General features: G+C 47.4%; 1 protein-coding gene across 4 annotated transcripts in view; it reads left to right on the forward strand.

Annotated features, from left to right (window-relative positions):
- Positions 1–19655, forward strand: part of LOC119972873 (secreted frizzled-related protein 4-like) — a 79445-nt gene that overhangs the window by 39504 nt on the left and 20286 nt on the right. For 3 of the 4 annotated variants that reach the window (XM_038810398.1, XM_038810399.1, XM_038810397.1), the window contains 3 exons: positions 3384–3452; positions 4452–4517; positions 11903–12101. In XM_038810398.1, coding sequence (XP_038666326.1) covers positions 3384–3452; positions 4452–4517; positions 11903–12101 — 334 coding nt within the window. Of the gene's footprint in view, positions 1–2556; positions 3060–3383; positions 3453–4451; positions 4518–11902; positions 12102–19655 lie in introns of those variants that run through there. The other variant, XM_038810396.1, reaches the window with a different exon arrangement.

Below are 19655 nucleotides of genomic sequence, written 5' to 3' on the forward strand. Positions count from 1 at the left end.
GACATTGCCGCTTTAAGTGGGAGGAGCCACAGTTGTTGCACGTCGTGGCACCGATGTCAGGACGCTCCATGCGCCACCGCGCATGCGCGGTGCGGTCGAACGATGTGCGCATCTGCGCAATTCGGTCCTCGGCCTCGCCGTCCCCTCGGTCGTTGCACGCATGCACAGGAACCCGGGAAAAACGCGCAAAATGGCTGCCCTCATCGAGACTCAGGCCCTGGAGCTGTTTTACGGCCTCCACCTGCTCCGCATCGTGTGGGCCTTGCCGTGTTAGGTGAGTCGGACATTCTGAATTCTCCCTCTGTGTACCTGAACAGGCGCTGGAATGCGATGACCAGGGGATTTTCACAGTAACTTCATTGCAGTGTTAATGTAAGCCTACCTGTGATAATAACAAAGATTATTATCATTATTACCAGGTTATCCGTCAGGAATCCATACATTTGTCAGCTGTTTCTAGAATGCCAGGTTTAATGCTTCTTCAATATGTTACAATATCATTCTGTGATACAACATTCCTTAAACTCAAAAATAATCCAATTATCATTAATGACCCACCTTTACACAGAAACTCCATTTCAGTACAAATGTTCCTTTTTTAAATTCTTCATTTAGGTGTTGCTGGCAAGGCTGGGTTTTATTGCCCACTCCTAATTGCTCTTGAGAAATAAATAAAGAGATATTTGTACTGAAATAAGCTTTGTGTGTGAAGGCAGGTTACTGATAACAATCGGGTTGTTTTGGAATTGAGAATCCTAGTTTCTGTTGAGGCAGTATTATGAAATTTGAGCATTTAGTTCAAGCCATGAAATGCATTTTTCAAAAATTTATCAAACTAATGATAAGCATTATTTTCATACAGTGAGAGCTCAAGGACTAGAATATACCAGTATGCACATTTTAAAGAGGAGAGTGGCTGTTTTGTACTTTGCAAGAAAATTAGAAACATATAAAATAGGAGTGGAAGTGAGTTACTCACTGTAGGATTCCTCGCCTCTGACCTGCCTTTAACTACAGTATAAATATGGCTACTCTGGTCAATGGCAATCTGATTGTGGGGCATTGAGCGATGGTAATGCCATTGGATGTCAAGAGGTGATTAGTAGATCCTCTCTTTTTGGAGATGGTCATTGCCTGCCATTTGAGTGGTGTGAATGTAACTTGCCACTTGTCAGCTCAAACCTGGATATTGTCCAGGTCTGGCTGCATTTGGACATGGACTGCTTCATTATCTGAGGAGTCGCGAATGGTGCTGAACATTGTGCAGTCATCCGCAAACATCCTCACTTCTGACCGAATGGTGGAGGGAAGATCACAGATGAAACAGCTGAAGATGGTTGGGCCTTGGGCAGATCCTGGGGCTCTCCTGCAGTGATGCTGTGAAACAGAGATGACTGACCTCCAATAACCACAGATATCTGGGCAGCATGGTAGCATGGTGGTTAGCATCAATGCTTCACAGCTCCAGGGTCCCAGGTTCGATTCCCGGCTGGGGCACTGTCTGTGTGGAGTCTGCACGTCCTCCCCGTGTGTGCGTGGGTTTCCTCCGGGTGCTCCGGTTTCCTCCCACAGTCCAAAGATGTGCGGGTTAGGTGGATTGGCCAGGCTAAATTGCCCTTAGTGTCCTAAAAAATAATGTTAATGGGGGTTGTTGGGTTACTGGTATAGGGTGGATGCGTGGGCTTGGGTAGGGTGATCATTGCTCGGCACAACATTGAGGGCCGAAGGGCCTGTTCTGTGCTGTACTGTTCTAATTCTAATATCTTCCTGTGCTTAGGGAATGTGGCGACGAGGGGCTTTTCACAGTAACTTCATGGCAGTGTTACTGTAAGCCTACTTGTAACAATAATAAAGTTTATTATTAGTGGAGGATAACCCCCCATCGACTCCCGCTTTGCTCCTTGATGCAGGATTGAGCAGTGGCGCTCAGATCCTACCTGCCTATCGTCTTCCCGCCTTTCACACCGATTCCTGATTCCTTCACTCCCTTAGTGTTTGAATATTTCTTGTCCAATGTTACTCTCCCAGTTTGATCATCAATGAAGCCTCTGCCTAAACCACTTGTCCTCCTCCCGTACCCCCCCCCCCCCCGCCACTCCCCCAGCCCCCACGTCCCATCCAACGTTCTCCAGTGTTCCCCATGAAATAACAATTACTGCGAACACTTTATCAGTCATCCGCTGCTGCTAAATCAAGGCAGCCACAAGATTCAATTTCACGTTAAATTGTTCTGCTTTGTAAAATGCACATTCCGAGTCAAATATAATCAGTAGCGACCAATCTGCCGGGATTAAACACAAACAGCGTTTCAAATCTTGGATTTGAAGAGTTTGATGACGCACAGGGAACAGAACCAGATGATGTCAGTGTAAGTGGAAAAAGGTGAAAGATATCAGTCAAGCATCAGTGGCAAGGGTCACGTCATCTCTGTATCACTGCCATCCCATAATCTGCAGGTGCCAGGAGCTGCTTCACCCCCTGGGTCCCTGTGATCAAGCTCCTCATTGGACACCCTATTTAAATGCAAGGAGCGGATTTCACGTCCCTGTCACCTGAGTTGGTGCTTTGAGTATTTGCTGAAGGGTTTGGGGAGGATTTAGAGAATTGCTGCGCACTCTGCAGAATGTTGCTGCTGTTCCTCTGCCTGGGGCTCTCTCCGGCTGGGTGGGTGCAGGGGGCGCCCTGTGAACGGGTCAGGATCCCCATGTGCCACTCCATGCCCTGGAATATCACTCGGATGCCCAACCATCTCCATCACAGCACCCAGGAGAACGCCGTTCTGGCCATCGAGCAGTACCAGCAGCTAGTGGACACCGACTGCAGCCCCCTGCTGCGATTCTTTCTCTGTGCCATGTTTGCCCCCATCTGTACCCTCGAGTTCCTCCATGACCCCATCAGACCCTGTAAGGCAGTTTGTCAGAAGGCTCGGGCCGGTTGTGAGCCCATCCTGAGGAGATACAATCACAGTTGGCCGGAGGGCCTGGCGTGTACAGATTTACCTGTGTATGACCGGGGAGTCTGCATCGCTCCGGAGGCAATTGTCACTGATGCCCCTGCAGGTGAGGTGCAAAGCAGATCACTTTCAGGGAAAAGCTTTGTAAAGGCTTATAACAGAACAGCAATAACCAATCTCAAGCAGAATAATGTTTGTGGTTTTCCCCTTTTCCGTACAGGGGATTTTCTCTCAAATGAAATTCAATTCAAAAGATAAAGAAAGTTTTCCGTTTCAGTCAAATGGAATCAGTCAGTACGACTGATATTAGACAGAAACCATAGCCAAGGCTTTACCTTCATTTAATATCCATGTACTGGTATATAGAGAAGGCAGGCGGCGAAATTAATCCAGCCAGAACTGACCTAATGTTTTTGTTTGAAACTCCCAGATGCCGAATGGATAAACTTCACTGGAGATGTGACAGTGCCGGAAGCTGCCTGCGGGAGTTGGAAGACAGGTTAGCGAGCGGAGATATCCCTCTGGTCTCTATCAGACCCTCGAAATCAGCGTTCACACACACACTGCAGTGCGCGGGTCAGTGAAAAACACTAAACTTTACATCTAACGATGTTTTATTATAAAGAAACACCGACTTTATTCTCCATGACATGGAGGGAGACAAAACTGTCATCAGAACAGAAAACACTCAAATTAAAGCAAACTGCTGCGGATATGAAATAAAAACAAAGTGTTGGGAAAACACAGCAGGTCTGTGGAGAGAGAAACAGAATTGGTCAGTTTCCACCATTCACTGAATTTGCAATAAAACTGGAGCATGAGTTCTCGCAAAGTCAGGGAGAGCCATGAATGCAGCGAATATGTGAACCTTTTCAAACATCTGAAACTCCGGCCACTCGGCACAAAGGGCCTCTCAACGTGAGCCACACAAGATGCTGTTCCTGAGAGAATCACTTTTACATCTCACCTGAACACTTCTGTAGCGTTAGCCATCATTTATACTGTAACATGAAAATTAATGGGATTTGGAAAAGATGCAGATTAATTGCCAGTCTGTAGTTTGTTTTTTTAAATTTAGAGTACCCAATTATTTTTCCAATTAAGGGGCAATTTAGCGCAGCCAATCCACCTACCCTGCACATCTTTTGGGTTGTGGGGGTGAAACCCACGCAGACACGGGGAGAATGTGCAAACTCCTCACGGACAGTGACCCAGGGCCGGGATTCAAACCCGGGTCCTCAGTGCCGTAGGCAGCAATGCTAACCACTGTGCCACCGTGCTGCCCCTGTAGTTTGTTATTGATAAGCATTTCTCTCTCACTGTGAAATATACTGGGGCAAATATCATCGCCTCAAATCAAACTACCACATCACTGCATGAACCATTTTCTCTCTGGCTTTTCAAGTTTGACGGACTAACACTTTTGACAGAACTTTCAAATCTCAAGTATTAGTTTCAGTTTAATTAAAATTATTTACACTTCGTTATTTTTTGGCAGATCGCTGTAAATGCAGAAAAATTAAACCAACGCTAAAAACATACTTGGAAAAGAATTATAACTATGGTAAGTGGCAGCAACTTATTGTCAGGTAGCATTTAAAAAAACAACGATGCCAGCATCTGCATTTGATACTTTATTTTAAGACAGCTCCGAGCTTCTAATCAAACTATAGACTGTGTAAATATTCACCTGATGAAAAATATTCACCTGATTGAAAAATGCATCTGCAATTTGCTTTGTAATAATAATCTGGATCGAGCCGTTCAATGGGAAAATATAAGGGATTATTTAGCTGTGTGAAAATATCAACGTTTTCCACATTTGTCACTCAAGTGTCAGCATTATGTTTGCGGTTATAACACAGCGTAAGTGTAAATCACAGCTCCATTTACTTTTCCCAATGCTGTGCCTGAATCATAACACCAGGTAGTTTCACCATTATAACACCTCAAATTTTCTGTATGTTTTATCAAAGTGAGATTTCAATTAATGCCAAATTTATGCTGATGACTTTAACCAGTGAAGTTGCAGAACCAGTTGTGGAAACCTGAGCTCATGTTTTTTTAATTCCTTCATGGGATGTGGGTATTACTGGCTTAGTCAGCATTATTGCCCATTCCTAATTTCCCTCGGAAAGGTGGTGGTGAGTTGCCTTCTCTGACTACTGCAGACCATGTGGTGTAGGTCACCCACTGTGCTGTTAGAGAGGGAGTTCCAAGATGTTGCCCCAGTGACAGTGAAGGGATGACGATATATTTCCAAGTCAGGGTGGTGAGTGACTTGGAGGGAACCTCCAAGTGATGGGCTCCCAGGTATCTGCTGCTCTTATCCTTCTAGATGGTAGCAGTCAGTCATAGGCTTGGAAGGTGCTGCCTAAGGAGCCTTGATGAATTCCCGCAGTGCATCTTGTCAATGGTACACACGGCTGCCACTGTGTGTCAATGATGGAGAGAGTAAATGTTTTGTGGATGGGGTGCCAATCAAGCTGCTTTGTCCTGGATGGTGTTGAGCTTCTCGAGTGTTGTTGGAGCTGCGCTCATCCAGGAAAGTGGAGAGTATTCCATCACACTCCTGACTTGCGCCTTGTAGATGGTGGATAGGCTTTGGGGAGTCCGGAGGTGAGTTACTCACTGTAGGATTCCTCACCTCTGACCTGCTCTTGTGGTCACAGTATAGAAATGGCTGGGTCCAGTTTAATTTCTGGTCAATGGTAATCAGATAGTAGGGCATTCAGCGATGGTAATACCATTGGATTTCAAGAGGTGATGGGTAGATTCCCTCTTGTTGGAGATAGTAATTGCCTAGCACTTCTGTGATTCAAATGTAACATGCCACTTGCCAGCCCCAAGCCTGGATATTGTCCAGGTCTTACTGCATTTGGACACGGACTGCTTCATTATCTGAGGAGTCACGGATGTTGCCGACCATTGCACAATCTTCAGTGAACATCCCCACTTTTGACCTTATTATGGAAGGAAGGACATTGATGAAGCAGTTGAAGATGGTTGGGCCGAGGACACTATCCTGAGGAATGCCTGTGGTGACATCTGCAACATAACCTCCCTAGTCTTAAACTCCATCCCTCCAGCAATGAAGGACAAAATTCCATTCACTTTCTTAATCACCTGTTGTACCTGTAAACCAACTTTTTGCGACTCATGCACGAGCACACCCAGGTCTCTCTGCACAGCAGCATGCTTTAATATTTTATCATTTAAGTAATAATTCCTTTTGCTGTTATTCCTACCAAAATGGATAACCTCACATTTGTCAACATTGTATTCCATCTGCCAGACCCTAGTCCATTCACTTAACCTATCCAAATCCCTCTGCATTTTTTGCTTTACCACTCATCTTAGTGTCATCTGCAAACTTGGACACATTGCACTTGGTTCCCAACTCCAAATCATCTATGTAAAGAGTCAATACACATTGCAATAGTCTGGAGTCATAACTATTCCAGGTAAGGGCACCAGATTTCCTTTGTTACCAGGCATTAGTGAATCAGATGGGCTTTTACAAAAAATAGCAACAGCTTCATCATTAGACTTTTAAAATTAAATTCAAATTCCCTCAACAGCCATGGTGGGAATCGAAGCCGGGTCCCAGAGCATTACACTAGATCTCTGAGCTATTGACAATAGCATTACACCACTGCATCCCCCAGTCTGTGAACTTGATCAGCAGCTGGTGTCAGTTTGGTGCATCCACAAAGCTGAGGATCACCTGGGAGGCACGTTTAGAGCAGTGGTCACACCACAGTTAAGAAGTAAACAGGTAGAAAGGGAAGCTGTGACTGCTGGCGTATCTAAGAGAGACAGGCAGGAATCCACTCAGGCTATCACACCTGCCTAACTGCTTTCCATTTTGGACACTCGTTAGCTAGATGGTTCCTCTGAGGATTGTAGCAAGAATCATGTTTGTGGCATCACTGATGGCTCAGCTGTACAGGGGATGAAGAAGAAGAGTGGAAGTGCTAATGTAAAGGATTCCATAGCTAGGGGAGCAGATAGGCTTTTCTGCAGTCACAGACATGATTTCAGGATGATACGTTGCCTCCCTGGTACCAGGGTCAAGGAATTTACAGAACAGCTGCAGGATATTCTTTCGGGACAGGTGAACAGCTGGAGGGTTTGTTTCACATTGGGATTAATGACATAGTTAGGAAAAGGGGTGAGTTCCTGAAAGCTGATTTTAGAGAGTTGGGAAGGAAATTAAAAAGCAGAAACTCAAGAGCAGTAATCTCAGGATTACTTCCAGTGCCATGTGCTGGTGAACCTAATAAAGAGAAGATTGAACAGTTCAACATGTGGCTGGAGAATTGGGGTAGGTAGGAAGGCGTTGGATTTCTAAGGCATTAGGACCAGTTCTGGTGAAGATGAGACCTGTACTAGAAGAACAGCTTACACCTTAACAGGACTAGGACTAATGGGTGCGATTCTCTGACCTCACGTCGGTTTGGAGAATAGCGGGCCGCGCCAGTTTTTCACGCGATGCCAGTCTGACGCGCTCCCGCTATTCTCCCAAACGAGAAAAGTTTTTACATCGGTTTTCCCGCGGATAACCTCATCAAACGCCCCGATACGGCCAAACAGCCGACTATCCATCCCTCCGTTATTCTCCGGCCCGGATGGGCTGAAGTCCCGATGTCGTGACGCCAGGTTATGATGCCGGATATCACACCTGCTTTTTAAAATTGTCAGCCAGTCGTGCTGGGGGGGAGAGGGGGGAGAGGAGCGAGGAGGTGAGCGGTCCGCCGGAGTCTGGGCAGACCGGGGAAGGCATCCATCCCCAAGAAGGCAGCGAACAGTGGGGGGGGGGGGGGGGGGGGAGGGGAGGAGGGGGAGGGGGAGAGGGGGGAGAGGGGAGGAGGGGGAGGAGGGAGAGGAGGGGGGGAGGAGGGAGGGGGAGGAGGGGGAGGGGGAGAGGGAGGGGGAGAGCGAGAGAGGGGGAGGGGGAGGAGGGGGAGAGGGGGAGGGAGAGGGGGGAGGGGGAGGGAGAGGGGGGAGGGGGAGGAGGGGGAGAGGGGGGAGGGAGAGGGGGAGGAGGGGCAGAGGGAGGGAGAGAGGGAGAGGAGGGGGAGAGGGGGAGGGAGAGGGAGAGGAGGGGGAGAGGGAGGAGGGGGAAAGGGGGAGGGAGAGGGGGAGAGGGGGAGGGAGAGGGAGAGGGGGAGAGGGGGGAGGGAGAGGGAGAGGAGGGGGAGACGGAGGGAGAGGGAGAGAGAGGGAGAGGGAGGGAGGGAGAGGGAGAGAGAGGGAGGGAGAGGGAGAGGAGGGGGAGAGGGGGAGGGAGAGGGAGAGGAGGGGGAGAGGGAGGGAGAGGGAGAGAGAGGGAGGGAGAGGGAGGGAGAGGGGGGAGTGGGGAGAGGGGGGAGGGAGAGGGAGTGGGAGAGGAGGGGGAGAGGGGGGAGGGAGAGAGAGAGGAGGGGAAAGAGAAGGAGATGGAGAGGAGGGGAGAGGGGGAGGGAGAGGGCGAGGAGGGGGGAGAGGGGGGAGGGAGAGAGAGAGGAGGGGAAAGAGAAGGAGAGGGAGAGGAGGGGAGAGGGGGAGGGAGAGGGCGAGGAGGGGGGAGAGGGAGGGAGAGGTAGAGAGAGGGAGGGAGAGGGAGAGAGAGGGAGGGAGAGGAGGGGGAGGGGGAGGGGGGGAGGGAGAGGAGGGGGAGGGGGAGAGGGGGGAGGGAGAGGAGGGGGAGAGGGAGGGAGAGAGAGGGAGGGAGAGGGATAGAGAGGGAGGGAGAGGAGGGGGAGGGGGAGGGAGAGGGAGAGGAGGGGAGAGGGAGGGAGAGGGAGAGAGAGGGAGGGAGAGGGAGAGAGAGGGAGGGAGAGGAGGGGGAGGGGGAGAGGGGGGAGGGAGAGGAGGGGGAGAGGGAGAGAGAGGGAGGGAGCGGGAGGGAGAGGGAGAGATAGGGAGGGAGAGGAGGGGGGAGGGGGAGAGGGGGGAGGGAGAGGAGGGGGAGAGGGAGAGAGAGGGAGAGAGAGGGAGGGAGAGGAGGGGGGGGAGGGGGAGAGGGGGGAGGGAGGGAGAGGAGGGGAGAGGGAGAGAGAGGGAGAGAGAGGGAGGGAGAGGAGGGGGGAGGCGGAGAGGGGAGGGAGAGGAGGGGGAGAGGGAGAGGGGGGAGGGAGAGGAGGGGGAGAGGGAGAGAGAGGGAGAGAGAGGGAGGGAGAGGGAGGGAGAGGAGGGGCGAGGGTGGAGAGGGGGGGAGAGGGAGGGAGAGGAGGGGAGAGGGTGGAGAGGGGGGGAGAGGGAGGGTGCAGTGGTGGTGGTGGTGGTGGCAGGTGCCCGTCTTTGCCTGGAGGCAGATGACCCTGGTTGTTCGGCAGCACGTCCTTGGGAAGAGAATGAAAAGGAGTTATTTAGAAACGCTCGGCCGGGTGTTGGACGGTCCAGTGGGCAGAGTGTGAAGGGACAGAGGATGGGGGGTGGGTCCAGTGGGCAGAGTGTGAAGGGACGGAGGATGGGGGGTGGGTCCAGTGGGCAGAGTGTGAAGGGACGGAGGATGGGGGTGGCTCCAGTGGGCAGGGTGTGAAGGGACGGAGGATGGGGGTGGGTCCAGTGGGCAGAGTGTGAAGGGACGGAGGATGGGGGGTGGGTCCAGTGGGCAGAGTGTGAAGGGACGGAGGATGGGGGGTGGGTCCAGTGGGCAGAGTGTGAAGGGACGGAGGATGGGGGGGGGGGGTTGCCATGCAGAGTTGTCTCACTTGGTTCAGCCCCTCTAACCTCGCATTGCGTGACCTCCCGGGTGGCAGATCCCCCAGCAAGGTCCAGTGCCCTCTGCTCAAACGTGGTCAGGGGGTGGAAAATGGGCGAACCCCCTCCGGTCCTGTTGCGCTCCCGGGTATTGTGAGCGGTCTTGTCCTGTTGGGGGGGGCATAGATAGATCATCTATTCGGCAAGTATCATCAGGGCGCTCACATATTGGAGAAGGTTGGGGGGTCAAGTTGTAACTAAACATTGCATCTCTCCAGATGGTCGCAGCGCTCATGTGGGTCTGTGACTACTTGGTAAACCACCCTCCACTCACTCTGCCCCCCTCCCCCTCATGCCAGGGGGGGAGGTGAGTGATTAAGTACATGGGGGGGGGGGGAAGGATTGTTGTGACCCGGGGGCAACCTCTTGGCACTTACCCTGGCAGCGCTGGTGAGGTCGTGGAGCTTCTTCCTGCATTGCTCCCCAGACCGAGGGGTCTGCCCCACTGCACTCACGGCCGTGCCCACCTCACGCCAGGCCTGTCGCACTATGCTGGCAGGGTGGCGATGCCCTCTTCTAGGGCAGATGATGCTCCCCCTCCGCTCCACCTCATCCAGGAGCGCTTCGATATCTGCCTCTCCAAACCTCGGGGCGGCCCTCCGTGGCTCCGACATCTTCCTCCTCCCGTTGCTGTGCTCGCTCGCGCCTTTTGACAACGCAGAGCGGCGTCACGTGGGCCTCGTTGGGGCGTCATTCGGGCGTCGCAGGGTTAAGGCGTCATTTTTCACATGAGGTCCGCGGCCCCGGTACTAGCCCATTTCCGGGGTGTGAATAGCTGGTGAGCGCGGTGTATCGGGCTGTCGTGAGAGTCGGCCTATTTCACGATGGCCTTCGCGATTTTCCGCGGGAGCGGAGAATTCCGCCCAATGTCCTCTAGTCTTCCTTAGACACTGGGATGGTTCCAGACAGAGGACTGCGGACTGTGACTGTCACACCTTTGTTTAAAAAGGGGTACAAGGATAACTGGCAACTGCAGACCTGTCAGTTTGACTTCAGTGGGAGTAATGCTTCTGGAAACTTTAGTTTGGAACAAAATCAATAGTCATTTCATGCCCCTAACTACCCCCATGGCCCTTTATAGCCCTTATGTCAAATTAGTACCAACACATGCCACCTATGTCTCCACCCTTTTCCATTACACCTACCGTGCTAATTCACCCAATATCCACCATTGTAGACCTCAGGACCCATGCTGAGATTTAATAAGATAAAGTTGTGAGTCTCTATTGCAGACTTTGTTTTTATTTAACTCTCATTAAAAAGTTCACTACATTTACATTCCAACAAACTTATAAAACAACATTTGATTCAAGTGCTTAATCCATTTTTAAAAATTATTTTTATTTAAAAAATAAATTTAGAGTTCCCAATTAATTTTTTTCCAATTAAGGGGCAATTTAGCATGGCCAATCCACCTACCCTGCACATCTTTGGATTGTGGGGGGAAACCCACATAGACACGGGGAGAATGTGCAAACTCCATACGGACAGTGACCCAGAGCCGGGATTGAACCTGGGACCTTGGCGCCGTGAAGCAGCAGTGCTAACCACTGAGCCACCGTGCTGCCCCATGCTTAATCCATTTTGAAAAGAAACATTAATTTATTGAAGATGAAGACCATGTTGAAAGAATACTTAATAGCGTACACGGTATCTAAGTTTTATTAATGGGGGCATTGACAAGAGTAAGGAGATCATGTTGAACTTGTATAAGACACTAGCTAGCATCCAGTTCTGGGCACCATACTTGAGGAAGGATTTGACGGCATTGTCATGTGTACCGAGGTACAGTGAAAAGTATTGTTCTGCATGCAGCCCAAACAGATAAATAGCTGATGGTGAAATCAGAATAAAACAGTGATGTATAGAATGTTGTCACATCACAATTAAATCTAATTTGCTGTTCATTAATATCAAAATGATCAAAATCCTTTGGGATAAATTCCCAATATTGAAGGCTTTGGCAGATTAAATGAATATAAAAGGTGACTGATACATTTAGTATAAGATTTTAACTAATATTTAATGATATCAGCAATAGTTAAGGTTGGGTAAAATACATGTTTAAATATTAATTTTCAAGCATTGAGTCAAGTTCCCTGAACAGGAGATTAAGTAAGCTCATTGACGTGAACTCTTATTTGAATTTGAGAATCAGCTTTGTGTTTTCAGTTTATTTTTGCCTCTTTATTTTTGCTACAGTTATCCGAGCCAAAGTAAAAGATGTGAACAGAAGAGGCTGTAATAAAATCACCACAGTGGTGGAGGTTGTAGAGATTTTCAAGTCAGTGGCACCTATCCTGCAGGCTCAAATAACCCTCCTTACCAATTCTTCCTGTTCATGTCCTCAACTACCACTTAACCAGGACTTGCTCATCATGTGCTATGTGTTACGCTCAAGGTAAGTGTGATTATTCGTTGATCAAACTCCAGACCCATCAACAGAGGGTTTGATAGTCAGCTCAGACTAACAAGTGCCTTTGATACCATGGGCGGCACATCACCAATTGACAGGTGATTTCATGCTTCAACCACTAGCTAGAATGAGCTCCCAGGACTAGGATTTGTTCATTATGTACCTGTAATGATCATGTTATTCTCCTTTTTCACATTTTCTCCCAAATTTACACCCAACAATAAACAATAATTAGTAACGAATGTAATGTCAATCCCCAAACCAATAACAACGATCCCATCCTCCCACCAAACAGCAAACATTAGCCCGCATGTTAACATACACAAATGACAAAAGGGAATCAGGAATCACCCATAGTCACCATTAACGCATACAGTGCCCCCTCCCCCCAACCCTCCCAGCCCCCAACTCCCCTCATGTTCGATATGATCCAATTCTCGAAAGTGCATAATGAATAACGGCCATGAATTGTAGAGCCCCTCCATTCTTCTCCTCAGTTCAAATTTGACCTTTTCAAGTGTTAACAATTCCAGCAGGTCCCCCCGCTACGCCAGGGCACAGGGTGGTGAAGGTTGATCTCCACCCTAACAGGATCCATCTCTGGGCGATCAACGAGGCGAAGGCTACAACATCTGCCTCCCCGCCCGTTTCCAACCCCGGCTGGTCCGACATATGGCCTCCCGGGGGCCCAGGTCCAGTTTCACACGCACCACTTTAGACATTACCCGAAACACCTCCTTCCAGTAATCCTCCAGCTTTGGACAGAATCAAAACATTTGAATTTGCGGGGCCCCCCCCCACAACGTTCACAAACATCTTCTACCCCCTCAAAGAGCCGACTCATCCTCGCCCTTGTAAGGTGCGCTCTGTACACCACCTTCAGCTGTATCAGCCCCAACATCGCGCATGAGGTGGTGGCGTTCACCCAATGTTCAACAATCTGTCTGATATGTTTAGATGACAAACTCCATAGATGTACTTTATATCTCTAATTAAATATGAAAGCAGGTTTTGGGTTGTTTATGCTACTCATGGACTTAATCATTTCAGAATCTTTCAAATTTGGGTAGCTCAAGACATCTATGTTAGCAAGTTTTAGAGACACCAAGAATAGTGTTTAATAATATGTGGGCAGCACTTTTAAATTACTCATCCATTCAGGCAATGTAGTTTAAGATCCTTCATTTTTAGAATGTATTAAATGTTTTTAATAATCTGTAAGATTTATCCCCAATATTTCATACTTTAAGTTTCATATAATTTGCTTTTTGTCAGAGTTGAAAGAACTTAATCAGACAAATAAAAGGAGTAAATAGAAAAATAACAGAAATACATGAATATTAATAAATTATGGCTGTAATTAGGAATAATCTAAATCCTATTCATTCCTAATAACCATTTAAAAGATGAAAAATTGGACTAAAATTGTACTTTATAAATTAAATTGAGTTCAGCTATGTGATATATTTGGAATCAAAACATACTGATAAATACTAGCATTTTGCAATAACCCACAAGAGACCCACGGGACACCCCAATCAATCTCTCCTGCAGACTGGTGGAATACCCACTCCCCCACTACTGGGCGGAGATGGAATACCCACTCCCCCACTACTGGGCGGAGATGGAATACCCACTCCCCCACTACTGGGCGGAGATGGAATACCCACTCCCCCACTACAGGACGGAGATGGAATACCCACTTCCCCACTACTGGGCGGAGATGGAATACCCACTCCCCCTCTACAGGGCGGAGATGGAATATGTGCTCTCTCACCACAGGGTGGAGATGGAATACCCACTCCCCCACTACTGGGCGGAGATGGAATACCCACTCCCCCACTACAGGGCGGAGATGGAATACCTACTCCCCCACTACAGGGGGGAGATGGAATACACGCTCCCCCACTACTGGGCGGAGATGGAATACGTGCTCCCCCACTACTGGGGGGAGATGGAATACGTGCTCCCCCACTACTGGGGGGAGATGGAATACGCGTTCCCCCATTACTGGGCGGAGATGGAATACGCATTCCCCCTCTACTGGACGGAGATGGAATACATGCTCCCCCACTACTGGGCGCTGTTAACATGTACTAGATGCTGTGGTATGAAGAGGCAAGAGTTCAGCTCCTTTTTCACCAACACACCTTTAATGGTTCAAACTCACTCTGCACAGAACTCTACAGATCATCACAAGCTCCAGAGTCCACCTGAAGCCCCTTTACATATCAGTGTCAATCATTGAACACTTAACATAAATGAGACAACTAATTGCAATGTCTCTTAACCCATTACTTAACAGTCTCCCCTTCCTTGGAGAAAAAAACCAATTAGGTAAAAATAAAATTTCAAGAAACTAAAACACACACCTGATTCCCCCTTTTTTTAAGTAGAAGAAAAAAAACATTCACAGAAACAGGCGCCCTTCATTCACGATATCTAAAAGTTTCTGTGAATGAACCCCTCTTTTCGTGAAACAGTCTGACAGTTGATAGCTACTGTCAACCCATTTAGTTTTTGTTATTTCCCCTCGTCCAACATCTGCTTTAAACTGGCAATGTCTATCTGTAACCACTTTTCATTGACACTTTTTGTAGAGTGCACATTTTCCCACAGAGATTTATTGTCAATGTGACAGTCAATAGGTATATTACCTAAATCCTCTAATCCCAAAATTTCTGACAATATCTGACTTATATAAAAGGCCATATCCACCGCTTCCACTAAGCTTAATGTCTCAGCAGCCAAAGTGCTTTTGACCACTCTCCTTATTTTCTTTGTTTCCCACACAAGAGGGCAACATTTACCATTGTTCCCCAAAAGAAAAATTATAAAACCTCCTGCGATTGAAACTCCATCACATAAATTTGCATAGGACGCATCACTATAAACTAGGAGTTTCAAATGCCTAGGATAACCTAAAACAGGGAACTTCAAAACACACTCCTGCATTTTTAGTTTGGCCAACACTTTATTTGCTCTTATTATATCTTCCACTTTGGGATCATTCACCTTTGTACTCAACTCTAAAATATCAAAACTCACGTCCGGTCTAGTCTGTCTTCCTAACCAGTTCAGTTGCCCAATTAAACTTCGCAGTTGCTCTTTTTCTATCTTCAAAACCATTGCGTCTTTTTGTGAAACCCGTCCATGACTAATTGCTATTGGACTGATGCATTCCAAGTAAGATTTCTGACGTAAAGTTGCCCCTAACTGAGTCTGTCCGATTTCCAAACCAATATATTTAAATGCACCGGAAGCCTGACTTCCAACCCTGAATTCTTTCCTCAAACCAGAGATTACAATAGCTTCAAAATCACTAGTCCCACCCCACAAAAAATCATCGACATGCATCATGAAGATGCCAGCAAGATTTCCTTTATAGTGCCAGTAAAACATTGCAGGATCTGCTTTCAACTGGCAACAGCCTAACTTTAACAAGACTGACCTTACCGAAAAATACCACACTCTAGATGCATCATTTAATCCATTCACACATTTGTTCAACTTCCACAGTACCCCTTCTGTGTTAGCTGCTTCTTTAGGAGGACGGAGAATAATGTCTCTCTGGAGCTGATGCCCCTGCAAAAAGGCAGCTTTTATATCTATAGATTTGCAGTCCCATGCCTTTGTGGCATATAGAGCCAAGAAGATCTTTAAAATACCCTTTCCTGCTGTAGGTGAATCTACCCTTAAGTCCTGATCATCTAAGTTTTCTTCAAATCCCTTTGCCACAAGCCTGGCCTTTGCCTTATAAGTTCCATCTGGAAGAACCTTTTCTGTACAAATCCATCTGTGGGATAGAGCTTTTTGTCCCCTATCCGGTACTTCCGTGTATACCCCAAATTCACTCCAACTATGCAATTCTTGCTGTTTAGCACCTTTGATAACTTTTTCATCTAATTTATTTGAAGCCACCAAAATCTCACGTGCATGTGGGCTTCTATTCTATTAGTATTCGTAGTCTTACTCCTGTGCCGAGATCTTGATAAACTACGTCCCCTTTCCTGCCTGGTATCTCGTTCTGTACTGCTACTGCTTGATCTTTCTCTTCTGTAGCGGGATGTCCTTTCAATAGTTCTCGACCTTTTCCTGCGAACCTGTTCACTATCCGATGTACTATCTGAACTAGCACTGCGTTTCTGTGCCCTCCATTTTTGAACTTCGTTTTCCCACTCCATTGTCTTAACATCCTCACCTGAATGCTGTACATTCAACCAATGTTTATACTTTCCAGGGCCTTCCCTGCTCTACTAATAATAGTTGCATCCTTCCATTGACTAGACCCTTCAGGCAAGTATGTCACTTTTGTACCAACCTTTGGCAGTTGCCCTTTCGGAAAAATGGCCTGATCTAATTTATCAGAAGTGTCGTGTTCCTCTACAGAAACCCTGTCTATTTCAGTTAACTGGTCCTCATAGTCCTGTAAGACATGCGTACCAGATGACTCTGGTTCCTCGTCATGTCTGTCTGCTCTGTCTAAATTTGAAAATTTGTAATCGGTACCCATAGGGCCCCATAGGGCCTCACGGTAGCATGGTGGTTAGCATCAATGCTTCACAGCTCCAGTGGTCCCAGGTTCGATTCCCGGCTGGGTCACTGTCTGTGTGGAGTCTGCACGTCCTCCCCATGTGTGCGTGGGTTTCCTCCGGGTGCTCCGGTTTCCTCCCACAGTCCAAAGATGTGCGGGTTAGGTGGATTGGCCATGCTAAATTGCCCGTAGTGTAAGGTTAATGGGGGGATTGTTGGGTTACGGGTATACGGGTTACGTGGGTTTAAGTAGGGTGATCATTGCTCGGCACAACATCGAGGGCCGAAGGGCCTGTTCTGTGCTGTACTGTTCTATGTTCTATGTTCTATCCTTGATGAATGTATCCTAACAGTTTGATTACCATGTTGCAAAATAAATGTTTTGCCATCTATGCCTATGATCTTCCCTAGGCCTTGCCATTCATTATAATTGTCTCTATTATAGTATACCTTATAGTATACCATGTCTCCTTGCTGAAAAACGGCATCTGATGGCCGTACATTATGTCTTAAAGCTCTGCGAATTCTTTCAGAGACTTCTGCTTCCAAAAAAGCTTTTCTACTGCTATGTAACACGTTTAAATGTTCAGCAAAACCTAAGCTAATTGTAGTCCCTTCCCAAGCTGGAGGCTGGTCATCCAAAATGGAGGGAATTTTAGGATTTCTACCAAACACTAATTGATAAGGACTATAGCCCCCAACCATCTGCAATGAATTCTTTGTACCGCCCATGCTAAAGCTGAATTTAACTTGCAGTTTGGTCGATCTCCCAAAATTTTCCGAAGCATGTCATTTATAACAGCATGATTTCTTTCGCAGACACCATTACTAAATGGGCTTTCGGCAGCCGTGTTCAGAACTCTGATATTCATGTTTCACACATATCCCTAAACTCATCATTAGCAAATTCTCCCCCATTGTCCGTAAAGAATTTTGCTGGTGGACCCATTCCTGTCCCGATCCATTTTTCCACAATTTTGTCCATAATTACTCTCTTTTCTTTACTTCGTACAATTGTTGATTGACTAAATCTGGTAGCTAAATCTACAAAATGCAAAATAAATATATTATTTGCTTTATCCCAGATCTTAAGGTCCATGACCACAATGTCATTAAAATCCCTGGCCAAAGGTAGGGTTACTATCGGTCGTGCTGGTGTCCTTCTGTACTTCCTGCAAACTTCACAGCGATCACTAACCTGGTCTATCAGCTTAGAATAGTCATCATCCCTTACCCCTGCATCCTTTAATAAATGTTTCAGCCTCCGAGGAGACGGATGTGCAAATTGCCTATGCAGTTTTACTACAATAAGCTTTTTACCAGCTAAAGTCGCATTATCAACTGTCATTAATGCATCCTTAACTACTTGAAACATTATTTGTCAATAATGGAATACAATAGTGTCCCGACTGTGTAAATTGTAAGTCCACCGTCTTTCCAAAAACTGTTGCCTTATCCTGTTCCATATCCAGCTTCATGTGTGCTTTCTTCATCGACGGTCTGCTCAGAAGCAAAGGTATCTCACTTGATACAACATCCGTGCTAATAAAATGATTCACTCCAGCAATATTGCAAGGGATCACCACTCTTTTCAGCGACTTCAGAGTATTATCATCCCCAAACCTGAAACTTGTGGAACTTTTAAATTCCTTAACCTTGTTACAATTTTCAGCATCCAATGAGTCCAGATAACATTTTAACCAGTCAATCCCACACACAGTAGATGTGCAGCCACTGTCCAATACAGCACAGTTAAAAGATTCTGCAACCAACACCCTCATTACCGGCGTAAAACAGCTTGTTAACAGGACAACACCTTCTTTCTGGTCACTATCTTTTTCCTCTTCTGACTCTTCCATGTCATGTGTCGCTTCAAATACTCTATCATAACGAGTTGTACAGTTGAAAGCATAATGGTATTGAGAGTCACATCGAAAGCATCGATTTATCATGCCCCGTGCATTTCTGGGATTCATCCTCCTATTGTAGGTTCTAACTGGGTTTCTGTCTTCATAATTTCCTTGTCTCGGTCTTTTTTTATAGTCTTGAGGCCTGTTCGTAGCCATACGATTTCGCCATCCTCTTAGTAGTGTATCTTCCATATTCTGCCTTATAGCAGGCTGACCTATTTGGGTCATCAGAGCCATTGGAATTGAATGTTTCCCCAAAATTTTTTTTAAAGCTGCTAAATCATTGAACACTTAACATAAATGAGACAATCATTGAACACTTAACATAAATGAGACAACTAATTGCAATGTCTCTTAACCCATTACTTATCAGGCACACTCCCCCTCTACTGGGTGGAGATGGAATACGCCATAAGACGTAGGAGCAGAACTAGGCCATTCGGTCCTTTGAGTCTGGCAAAGCTGGCAATAAGTACAATTTTTACAAAGTTGGATACTGGCATTTTGCAATAACCCACAAGAGACCCACGGGACACCCCAATCAATCTCTCCTGCAGACTGGTGGAATACCCACTCCCCCACTACTGGGCAGAGATGGAATACCCACTCCCCCACTACTGGGCGGAGATGGAATACCCACTCCCCCACTTCTGGGCAGAGATGGAATACCCACTCCCCCACTACTGGGCGGAGATGGAATACCCACTCCCCCACTACTGGGCAGAGATGGAATACCCACTCCCCCACTACTGGGCGGAGATGGAATACCCACTCCCCCACTACTGGGCGGAGATGGAATACCCACTCCCCCCACTACTGGGCGGAGATGGAATACCCACTCCCCCCACTACTGGGCGGAGATGGAATACCCACTCCCCCACTACTGGGCGGAGATGGAATACCCACTCCCCCACTACTGGGCGGAGATGGAATACCCACTCCCCCACTACTGGGCGGAGATGGAATACCCACTCCCCCACTACTGGGCGGAGATGGAATACCCACTCCCCCACTACTGGGCGGAGATGGAATACCCACTCCCCCACTACTGGGCGGAGATGGAATACCCACTCCCCCACTACTGGGCGGAGATGGA

This window comes from Scyliorhinus canicula, chromosome 10 (assembly GCF_902713615.1).
Source record: "Scyliorhinus canicula chromosome 10, sScyCan1.1, whole genome shotgun sequence".
In the NCBI taxonomy this organism is placed as follows: domain Eukaryota; kingdom Metazoa; phylum Chordata; class Chondrichthyes; order Carcharhiniformes; family Scyliorhinidae; genus Scyliorhinus; species Scyliorhinus canicula.